Genomic DNA, 11,058 nt, shown 5'->3' with positions numbered 1-11,058 from the left:
TTGGATTCCTGCTCCTGGAGCTGGTCAAGATTTCAGCTTCAGCAACATCAAAAGGAAGAATGAGGACTTTGTGGAAAAGGTAGGATGACTGTAGAACAGTGACCTACGGCAGTACTGGCTAAGCAGCAGAAAACGCACCCAAGTTGCAGACTGAGAGAAAGATCCATCCCAAAGATAAATAAGTAGTGACTTAGAAAAGGTTGTTTTATATTGAAACCAAGGCCAGCAGAATAAACATCATGCTCAAAGGTCCTAGAAACACACTGAGATACTTGTACATATACCTTTACAGTGGATGTCTGGGTAAAGGACACTTGGCTGGACATCACTACCAGGTACAGGTGAGCATGAGTAAAACATAAAAAAGATCATAATCATGAGAAATAAATATGTCTGACAAAAATAAAATAAGAGCCCAAGCAAGGTGAATCAACAGGCACATGGCTATTTGTCTTACCAGAGCTTTGAGAGTTTTTTTGACTGAAAGGAGTTTATAAAAGTTCTAAGTTTTATTTTTTTGCCAGTGATAAAAGTAAACTGGATAAACTAAACAAAACAACAAAACACAGGACTATTCACAAGTATATCAGGGCTTTAATTTTATTGTTCTTTTTTAATGTTTTTGTTTTAAACTAAGTTTCCAGCTGTACACTTTAAGAAAATAAACAGGAAGTCATCCTCTGCTTATCCTCTGTGGAGGTAGGCGTGGAGGCGTGACCAAAACAGAACCAAGGGGCTACCTCATCAAGATGAGAAGCCAAAACGTGCTGAATTACAAAGAAAACACCCCATTTGGCTTCGCAGCAAAATGTAAGGGTGAGAACACTTAACGGATGACACAGGGCTGGCACTCAGCATGCCACAGCACAAGCTCCCCTCAGAAAATCAAATGTCTTCCTCAAATAAAATTGTCAGAGGAGTTTATTCACTGTTTAATCTTCTGGCAGGAGGACTTCTTTGAAGTGGAATCTGAACACAAAGAGAAATGAGGAAACAATTTGTTAGAAGGCTTCACGTCTTTTAAGAAGAATTTCACAATTTCAAAACACTATCATTGCATTAATCTTATTTTTGGTGAAAACAAGAACAGCAATTAAGACGCGCAGTAGTTTAAATTATGAGGGTTGAGAAACTCTGAACAAACGACACCCTGTGAACATAGCATAATGGGCGTGTGAGATGAAGGCCCAGAGGCCCACCTGGTGCTTGAGTCCATGACCCCCACATGGTGTGCCCTTCACCCCTCCCCAGCCCCCAGGTGTCTCCACTCTCAACCCTCCTTCTGGTACTTCAGTGACGGCTGGTCAGCAGGAGAGACACTAACAAGGTTGACCAGGCTGGATCCCACCCACCTCCACGTCTGACCACGCCCGGGTCTCTCAGGTCATGGGGGAAGACAGGACTTTGGTTACCTGGTGGCATGCCTCCCAGTCTTTGCTGGATCATTTCTAAGTGGTGAATATATTCCGTCAAGGAATGTTCTGGATCTTGAGAAGCAGTCAGGGATCTTTCTGATCTGGGATTTGGGAGTGGACTGGATCTTCAAACAACAAACAACCAAGGGACAAACAAGAAGTCAACTCAGCAGACAGAATGCAGGGAGTGTGACAGGCAGTGGTGCTGGGACTGGACACCAGTGGGAAACAGGGTAAATTGGATGCTATCTTTGTATCTTTTCTTTACTACAAGGGGAAAGTATGGCTTTAAAAAACATTGTCCTTTAGAAACTAACTTCTCCAAGTTTAAGACAACTAAAAGCTATTGTGTATTATTTAATTCACTAAATTTTCACACACTAGTCTTCCTAGCATCCCACCTGGTTCAGCCCAGCGTCCCACATGTGGCTGCCTCTCCTCCTGACCTCCAGTGACCATGTCACGGCCTACTTCCTCCCAGGGCAGTGAGCATCTTACTCACCTGAGCACCATCCACATACAAAAGGCCTTGGCCACCACTTATTCGTTCAGAGGAGCACCAGCCTGGGCCCAGGGAGGCCACAGCCGTACTGAGAGTCCCGGCCCTCCTCGAACAGAACCAGGCTTCTGGGTCCTCACAGGCTCACATGGCTGTACACTCTGCCTCACTCTGGGGCCACGACTTTCAAAACACAATTCTTGGAGGGACCACATGCACTGGCAGGATATGCTCAGTGGAGACACACATGAGCAGAACACAGCCTCTAGCACAACAGGCTGCCCATACTTGTGGGTCTGGCTCCTCCGGTCAGAGCAGTTATGCCCGAGATTGTCACACTCTTAACACACAGTTCAAATGGAGGTGTCATCACCAACCAGAGGCCATGGAGTGAGATAGCAAACATGTTTCATCCTTGCCACCCTGGGGGCAGAGGTGGACGTGTTTGCTCTGATAGCTCCTTTCCGAGTCCCAGGAAAGCACTCGCAGACAGCAGAAGACACACCTGCCCAAGCCTCCAGTGTGGGTCCAACATCACAGACATAAACTGAGCTTTTCTACCCACTTCATGGGTAGGTTCAAAATACTGGAGAAGTCATAGTCAAAAGAATGAAATAAATGACTTCTAAAATCATACTTGAGCATTTGAATACGATTATTACTACTTATGTGTCAATCTGGAGAAGTGGAAATGGAAATCACATTTCTCTTACATGCAGTGCTTGGCTGAGAAATCTCATGGTCAGGAAATTGGGGTGCGAATCATGAAGATGATCAAGGCCACGGCACATAGCCGATCCCCGCCATGGCCGCAGCATGTGACCCCACGGCCACAGCATTTGACAGTCTCACAAAATCATAGCTCCCACCACCCCAGCTACCAGGAAACCTTTCCTCATTTGAATTTTTAAACAGGATTACACTCTCCCATTTAACTACAAGGCCTAATTGAAAACACTTATTCTCCCAAATAACTTACAGATGTTTAACATTATCACTCTAACATCTCACTTGCCAAGTGAGTCCTAAGTATAAAGATATATTAAATGTGCGAAAACCCCAAAGAAGAAAATCTCAAAGAAGAGAGATTAAGTAAAGCTAGCACCAAACCCTTCCATGTGTGTGAGTGAGTACGTGCATGTGTGTGGGGGTTCACATGCCCAGGGGCCTTTCCACTGGAGGCGGACCTGGGCACCCACACAAATCTGCCCAGGAAGACTTCTGCACAAAGCCTCATTCTCCGCAGACTTGCCCCTGCCGACAGCTAGGACCCCGTAGTGGAAAAGCAGCTGAGGTTCCTCTGCTCACCTTTCCCTCCTGCGTGGTGATACTTTTGGCACAGGGTCCCTGGCCTGGCTGGAAGACACGTCTCGGGTGGGTGGGGATTCACGGGTGACAGGTGGAGACTGCTGCCGCTGTGGTACCAGGAATCCTTCCCCTAGAAATATTTAACAACAAAGGGATTAAGGAAAGAGAAAAATGTGTTTTTGTAAAGGATCATCCACTAAAATTTAAAATTTACAAGCTTTTAAGAGCCTGCATGACAATTTCAAGACATCTTTAAAGTATTCATTATAAAAACTGTATTTAAAAAACCTCAAGAAGGAACCTGAGTTTTGAGCACCTGCATTTTGCTCCTGCAGGGCAGACCCTAACCATCTGCATCTGGGTGGGCAGTATCCTGGAGGAGGGCTCAGCACCCTGATGAAGAGAGGAGGGCGCCCGGTGGCCTGGGGTGGATCTCCCACACCCAGCTCTGAGGAGTGAGAGACGCAGAAACCCTGGATGGAGACCACCAGGTTCCTCAGAGGCAGGGGATGTGGGGGAACCTCCTGAAGAACCTTGAAGCCATCTGATTTCAAGATGTGAGGGTTCACGGGTGGAAGTCTAAGCTGACAGGCACCACTAGGGAAGCCCAGTGGCCGTGCAGGGCACTGACCACTGCAGATGGCCCAGGTGGCCTGGCTACACCTGGGCCTGGCTGGTCAGATGTGGCAGCGGACAACCGCAGACTGGACGGGACTGAAACAAAGGATGCAGCCATGCTTCCTGAGTGAAGTAGAACTTCACTCCATTTAGGGAACAGAAAGGCTTTTTATTGAAAATAAGGTATTAGTCAATACATGCGGCATTTCTGTATCCTTCAGTCATTGCTCTGAACCACTTTCTTCATAAACATTAACTATACAAACCTGTGTCTGTAGCCCAAATAAAAACCATTTTCCTTCGCAATCCCTAAGCCTCCTGACAAGCATACTAGCTGAGTCGCTGGTCTCTCCCTGGGCTTTGCGTCTTCCCACTTGGCCCTGAGAAGGAACCCTGCCGCTGAAACATTTGGGGTCGGAGGTACCTGGGTGCAGTGCTTGGCCTGGTGCTAGGGCTCCTCTGCCATCTACTTGTTGCCACTTCTTAACCAAAAAGCGTAACCTACAAAAAAAGGAAGAAAAACACTGAAAACTAGAGCAAAGCCGGGGTTTAAATAACCAAGAACATTTAGCCCTGACCACACCCTGCAGTGAGAGCGCGGTCAGCAGTTCCTCCCCAGGCCGCTCCCAGCCCTACCCCGGCTCTCCGCTCCCAGCCCCGCCCCTCAGCCCCACCCAGGCACATGCCAGCACCTCCCCAGGCCCCGCCCCACTCCCAGCCGTTCCAATCACAGCCCCGCCGCGCCCTGTGCTCCCAGCCCCGCCAGCTCCAGGTCTGTCTGGCTCGCTGTGCCGTCTTCCATCACTAACGCACTTGGCCTCTCGCTCTCCATGCATTTATCAACTCATGGGGACCAGAAGTGCAGCGGTGTGGGGACCCCGAGACCCCTCTCCTCAATTACCCCCGGCAGCACCCCCACAGCACTGCTGCTGCTGCTGGGTCCCAAGGCTGTGAGGCACCGCTGTGTGTTGACCCACATGTGACCTTCTTCCTGGCCCAGGGTCGGCTCTCCAAAAATACGACAGATGGGTTTCGGAGTGACAGTCAGGTGGGTGAATGGTCTGCCCTCAGAAGAACTCAGAGGGAGGCCCCCACCCCTACGGGGGGGCTCCCAGCAGGTGTGCAGCTGAACGAGCTAGGGTGCTGCATCTTTGAGGGCCTTGGGAACCCTGACCTTTGCACACAGTCCAGGAAAGAGCCAAGGGTGCCCCGCTCACCCCATGGCACCCGTTCTTGCAGACAGGTGAGTGTGGCCTGAAGAGGCACTTCCGTGGGCAACACAGATGCACAGTTCTTAGTAGAACAGACATTTTTAGAAATACAGCAGATATTAAAATTATAAAATGAAATAGATTTTCATCACTGTTAATTGTGAAACAGTCAAAATTTCTTGTCATCATACCACGGAGTCCACCCCACTCCAAAAGTACCTCCTGCGTACACACTGGAGGCTGGACAGGGCCAGGTAGGCAGGGGTACCCTGAGGCGGGGGCGGGAGCCACATCTTTCTGCGCACATGGTGACCTTTATGTAACAGATTTGACTAAAATATAAGAAACTGAAATGCAAAGAAGTGAAATACAGTTTTAAGCATGATCAGACTGTTATCACAAGAGCCCCATTAAGGGGAAGGCTTTGTTTTATAATAAAAAGGCAGCCTTACACCCTTCTGTCTTAGAAGGTGTAGCTCTGCACAACGTTGTTTCCAGAACGTAAAGGTCGTTTACATTTTAAGGCCTCAAATGTCATTCATCTTAAAAGAGGAAACAACTGTAGAGTTTAAAGACTGAAGGACCTCACACTAGCAGACAGGCAGTACCTTAGGACGGCGATCACCACCCGGACGGCTGTGCGGAACCTGGTGAAGGGGCGGGACTCCGCCGCCTTCCTGTCTGCTTTGGAAGGGAACACCCCCAAGTGGGCGATCATGGACAGGGTTTCCTGTTCAGAGTCCTGGAAGCCACCAATGAGCAGCAGAAGGTACTTCTTCTGATAAATCAGGGCTTTTCTAAAGCTCTCTGCTCTCAAATAACGCAGGTACAACTTTTCCATCTAAAAGAAAAAGAACAGTGAAACTTGGTCACAGGACAGAGACATCCCCCTCAGAAGTCCCCACAGCAGAGCTGTTGCACCAGGGGCTTTGAAAGAACCAGACTTTCTCCTCAGAAAATTATCACAGGAGTTGGCTCCCATGACATGTGACCAGAAACAACCTTGCTGCTCAGAGTTCCATCTGGTTTATGAGACAAAACGCAGAGCAGACGTTGCTTTGCCAGCACTGGAGGAGCCCGAGGGCCCAGGAATCAACCACCAAGCATGGACGAGTCTAGCGGCAGGTGGAGCTCTGCTCCCAGGCCCATGGGCGTCCAGGGAGGGGAGGCTGCGGGAATCCTGAGGTCACAGGCAGACATCAGCGTCCTATCCTGACGGGGCTTCCCTTGAGAGGCCCACAGCTTGGGCCTCATGGTCAGAAACATTGCGTGAACTGTGGGCCGAGGGTTTTCTCAGGCTGCAGACACAACGCCCTGGGATTCAAGGCATCAGGGGTTTCACCCGAACCCAGGATCTTAAGAGGCACCATGGGTGGAGCCTGGAGGCTCTGTAAGGCAGTAAAAACACTCTGCATGACACTGGCTTGGGGAATACATGTTGTCTTACATGTGTGGTCTTATACTCATCAAACCTACAGCCAGTACAGCCCCCAAAGTGGTCCCCATGTGATGACAACATGGATCTATCGACTACAACACACGCACCATCTTGGGGAAGTGGATGGTGCTCGGGGGCTGGGGGTGGGAAATCTCTGTAATTTCCCTTCAATTTTGTTGTGAACTTAAAACTTGCCTAAAAACATAAACAAGTCAGGAGCGGCCAGGAGATGGCATCCCCACACTTAACACTGCCCTCGGGCTCACGCTCACCTTGGCACTGCAGGCACCGGCGTCCAGCGCTGGGTCTGGGTGTCGTGCTGAGCCTTGTGGGACCATCTTGTCCTGCTTCCAGGCAGACCTGTCTGACCTCTGCAAGGACCACAGATGGTGTGTCTATACAGTCGTTCTCCAGGAAGAGCATCTCGAGAAAAGTGTCTGACTGCACAGTGGGGACTGCTCCCAGCCCTGAGCCATCCCCCACACATGCCCTCTGGACACAGGGGGTCTGGGTGGGTGCCGGTCACCTGGGTCCTACTTCAGCCTCTTCTCAGTGGTGCCCATACTGTCACGTGATTATTAACAGATCGTTAACACTCAGAGGTGATTATGACCCACCACTTACTGAAGGATGATTGCACAAAAGGTACATCTTTATTAAAAACAAAACCCTTAACATTTGAGAATTCAAAGCTTTAAGCCTACTAGATACTCTCATCCTCTCTGGTCCTAGAAAGGCCAACTTCCAGCAGATGCAGATAGCTGGCTCTGTTCCAGTCCTGTGGAACCACACACCCTGGGCACCTCGGGGGGCCATGCTGTGAAGAGGGGACATCGTCCCACATTGGTGGCACGGCCTGACACCTGCTGTGCTGAGCACCCTGCAGCTCCAGAGGGGACACATAAACAGAAGGAGGACCTACAGGGGGCGTCTAGGCTGCCACCCACACAGATGGCCAGAAGCTTCCTGTTGCCCAGGCGGAGGGTAAGTGGGAGCCCTTGCTGGGGTCCTGTGCTCAGTGGCCTTCACGGCAGCCTGGCCATGGCCCGCCATGCACGGCAGTACCAGGAGGAGGCGGGTGCTGAGCTGTGCCACCTCCCTGCTGGGCAGAAGGCAGAGACCATGCTCAAGGCTCTAATACAGCCTGGCCTCCCTGGAAGGAGACGCTTCAGGGACAGAGGGCACCTCGACAGGAAGGAGACTCCCATGTCAGTTCGCCCCCAGCCGCCTCTGACTCACTCACTCCTTTACTTTCCTGATTGGCTAACTTCCACAGGAGAGACAAAAGCATCCCAGGAGACCTCGCCTTTAGTCCACCCAGGGTGCCCTGAACAAGAAGCCTCAAAACACACCCCGCGCAGTAGCCAGAGGGGCAGAGAGCCAGGCTCTGTGCCCATGGCAGCCCTCGCCATATAACCCCCCCTGCCAAGGAGCAGCCATGCGTCTGCTTGTGGATGCGCCCCACGTCACAAGCACAGAGGGCTCTGCCTTCCACAGAGCTTCACACTGACAGACTGGAACTGGACAGAACTGAAAGATAGACCCCACGCCAACGGGACCCACCCAGCCTCGACAGGACACTGCCCCGCAGCACCAGAAATAAGCATGCACGTCACTAAAACCTTCTGCAAGAGAAGATACTAGACACAAATGGTGCATTTAGCCAACGTTTAAAGAAGAAACAGCCACCAGCTCCACATGCTCTCTTCCAGAAAACAAGAGGAGGGAAAATGTCCCAGCTCGTTAATAAGGCCAAAACCAGAGACAACAAAAAACCTGTCCAGATTAAAATCCCCCCTGAAATCGGACACAGAAATGCACAACAATATGTAAGCAAACAGACGCAGCAGCACATGGAGAGAAAAATACATCGTGACCCGGTTGGGGTTTTCCTGGAACAACGAGAGAGTCCAGATTCAACAATCAATGGACTTCACCATATTAAGAGATGAAACAAGAAAGACCAAACTATCACACCAACAGAAGAAGAAAAAGCACGACAGAGTCCGACATCCACTCATGACAAAAGCCCCAGCAAACCAGGAACTGGAGGGAGCCTCTTCAAACTAACCCCAGGGCATCATCTTCCAGGGGAAGACAGGCTCCACCTGGGATGGGACGGGGCTGGGTGTCCTCTCCAGCCTGGCAGGGGGCAAGGACAGGAAATCATAGCCATGCCGAGCAGAAAGAAGGAAACAGACCCCATGTGCATATGACAAGATTGCCCAGGTAGAAGATCCTACAGATAGGCTCTGGGGGCCAAAAAGTAAGGCTTGGAAGATTGCAGAATGCAAGGTGGGTCTGTGAACATCAATCACGTTTCTGCACACCAGCCACGAACACCCAGAAAGCTAGAAAAGTACCATTTACAACAGCCCCCTAAAAAATGAGTTCTTCATGTAAAAATCTAACCTAATGTGTACAGGATCTGCAGGCTGATAGCTACAACACATTTAGAAAAAGAATTTTAATTGATCTGAACACATGGACATGAAAGTACACAGATAGGAAGATTCAAGACAGTTCAAGTACAGTTACAGATGTCAATTCTGCCCAAATGCTTAATAAAAAATTTGCTTCATAATTCACAAAATATAAAATTTACCCTTTTAAAGGGTGAAACTGAACTGGCACTAGTGGTAAAGAACCTGGTAGCCAATGCAGTAGATATAAGAGACACAGGTTCGATCCCTGGGTTGGGAAGATCCCCTGGACGAGGGCATGGCAACCCACTCCAGTATTCTTGTCTGGAGAATCCCATGGACAGAGGAGCCTGACGGGATACAGTCCGTGGGGTCACAAAGAGTCAGACATGACTGAAGCAACTTAGAATGCAAAGTGTGAAACTGAACTGGCTCTGGTATATTCTTCGGGTTGTGCAGCCATCACCACTTCCCAGTTTCATCACCCAGAGCCGTGTGCCCTCAGCACTCACTCCCCACTGCCTCCCTCCAGCCACTAACAACCTACCATCTTGCCCCTGCAATTGTCTGTTCTGGGCATTTCGTACCAATGGAGCCTACACATAATGTCATCTCTGGGAACTGGCTTCTTTCACCTGTTGTAATGTTTTCAAAGCTTACCCACACTGTAGCACTCATCAGTCCTTTATTCCTATTTCAGTTCAGTTCAGTCGCTCAGTTGTGTCCGACTCTTTGCGACCCCATGAACCGCAGCACGCCAGGCCTCCCTGTCCATCACCAACTGCTGGAGTCCACCCAAACCCATGTCCATTGAGTCAGTGATGCCATCCAACCATCTCATCCTCTGTTGTCTCCTTCTCCTCCTGCCCTCAATCTTTCCAAGCATCAGGGTCTTTTCAAATGAGTCTGCTCTTCGCATCAGGTGGCCAAAGTATTGAAGTTTCAGCTTCAACATCAGTCCTTCCAATGAACACCCAGGACTGATCTCCTTTAGGATGGACTGGTTGGATCTCCTTGCAGTCCAAGGGACTTGCAAGAGTCTCCTCCAATACCACAGTTCAAAAGCATCAATTCTTTGGCACTCAGCTTTCTTTATAGTCCAACTCTCACATCCATACATGACCACTGGAAAAACCAAAGCCTTGACTAGACAGACCTTTGTTGACAAATAGTACTCCATTTATGGATATGTATTGTGTGCTGTCCTTAGTCGCTCAGTTGTGTCCAACTCTTTGCAACCCCATGGACTGCAGCCCGCTAGGCTCCTCTGTCCATGGGGATTCTCCAGGCAAGAATACTGAAATGGGTTGCCATGCCCTCCTCCAGAGGATCTTCCAAACCAGGGACCAAATCCAGGTCTCCTGCACTGCAGGCAGATTCTTTACCATCTGAGCCACAAGGGAAGCCCAAGAATACTGGAGTGGGTAGCCAATGCCTTCTTCAGGGAATCTTCCCAACCCAGGAATTGAACCGGGGTCTCCTGCATTGCAGGTGGATTTTTAAACCAGTGAGCTACTAGGGAAGCCCCCATTTATTGATATACCACATTTTACTTACACATTTATCAATTCATGAACTTTTGGATTATTCCTACATTTGGAAGGATGAATAATGGCAATAAGAAAGCTTGTGCACAAGTTTCCATGTGGACATATTTGTATTTTTATTTCTCCTGAGGGAGGCCCTAGAGGCAGGACTGCAGGATGAAGACAGCAGCCTCATCTGTTCTGAGGAACTGCTCGGCTGTTTTCCAAAGTGGCTGTACCATTTTACCTTTCTAATTCTTCCCACATTGATGTACAGAATGCAATTCCAGTCAAAACAACCAGCAAGATTCTAAAATATATATTGAAGAACAGAGGAACTAGCCTAACCAAATCACTTGAAAAAGAAGAAAAAAAAATGGAGCATTCCACTACCTGACCATAATATCTATCAGTCAGTTCAGTTCAGTTGCTCAGTTGTGTCCAACTCTTTGCGACCCCATGGCATGTGCCAGGCTTCCCTGTCCATCACCAACTCCTGGAGCTTGCTCAAACTCATGTCCATCGAGTCGGTGATGCCATCCAACCATCTCATCCTTTGTTGTCCCCTTCTCCTCCTGCCTTCAATCTTTCTCAGGATCAGGGTCTTTTCCAATGAGTTA

At 49.3% G+C, this 11,058-nt stretch overlaps 1 protein-coding gene across 11 annotated transcripts in view; it reads right to left on the bottom strand.

Moving 5' to 3' along the window:
- Nucleotides 1-574: 574 nt before the first annotated feature.
- PCNT (pericentrin) overlaps nt 575-11,058 on the bottom strand; it is a 104,308-nt gene continuing 93,824 nt past the window's right edge. For all 11 annotated transcript variants that reach the window (XM_043474643.1, XM_043474650.1, XM_043474651.1 and 8 more), the window contains 6 exons: nt 6,762-6,860; nt 5,660-5,892; nt 4,265-4,341; nt 3,223-3,352; nt 1,413-1,540; nt 575-969 (listed from right to left, as the gene is read on the bottom strand). In XM_043474643.1, the coding sequence (XP_043330578.1) occupies nt 926-969; nt 1,413-1,540; nt 3,223-3,352; nt 4,265-4,341; nt 5,660-5,892; nt 6,762-6,860 (711 nt within the window). In that variant the 3' untranslated portion in view covers nt 575-925. The remainder of the gene's footprint in view (nt 970-1,412; nt 1,541-3,222; nt 3,353-4,264; nt 4,342-5,659; nt 5,893-6,761; nt 6,861-11,058) is intronic.

Source organism: Cervus canadensis, chromosome 7 (assembly GCF_019320065.1).
Source record: "Cervus canadensis isolate Bull #8, Minnesota chromosome 7, ASM1932006v1, whole genome shotgun sequence".
In the NCBI taxonomy this organism is placed as follows: domain Eukaryota; kingdom Metazoa; phylum Chordata; class Mammalia; order Artiodactyla; family Cervidae; genus Cervus; species Cervus canadensis.
Note: the sequence above shows the minus strand (reverse complement) of the source record. Positions and strands in the feature narration are given on the sequence as shown.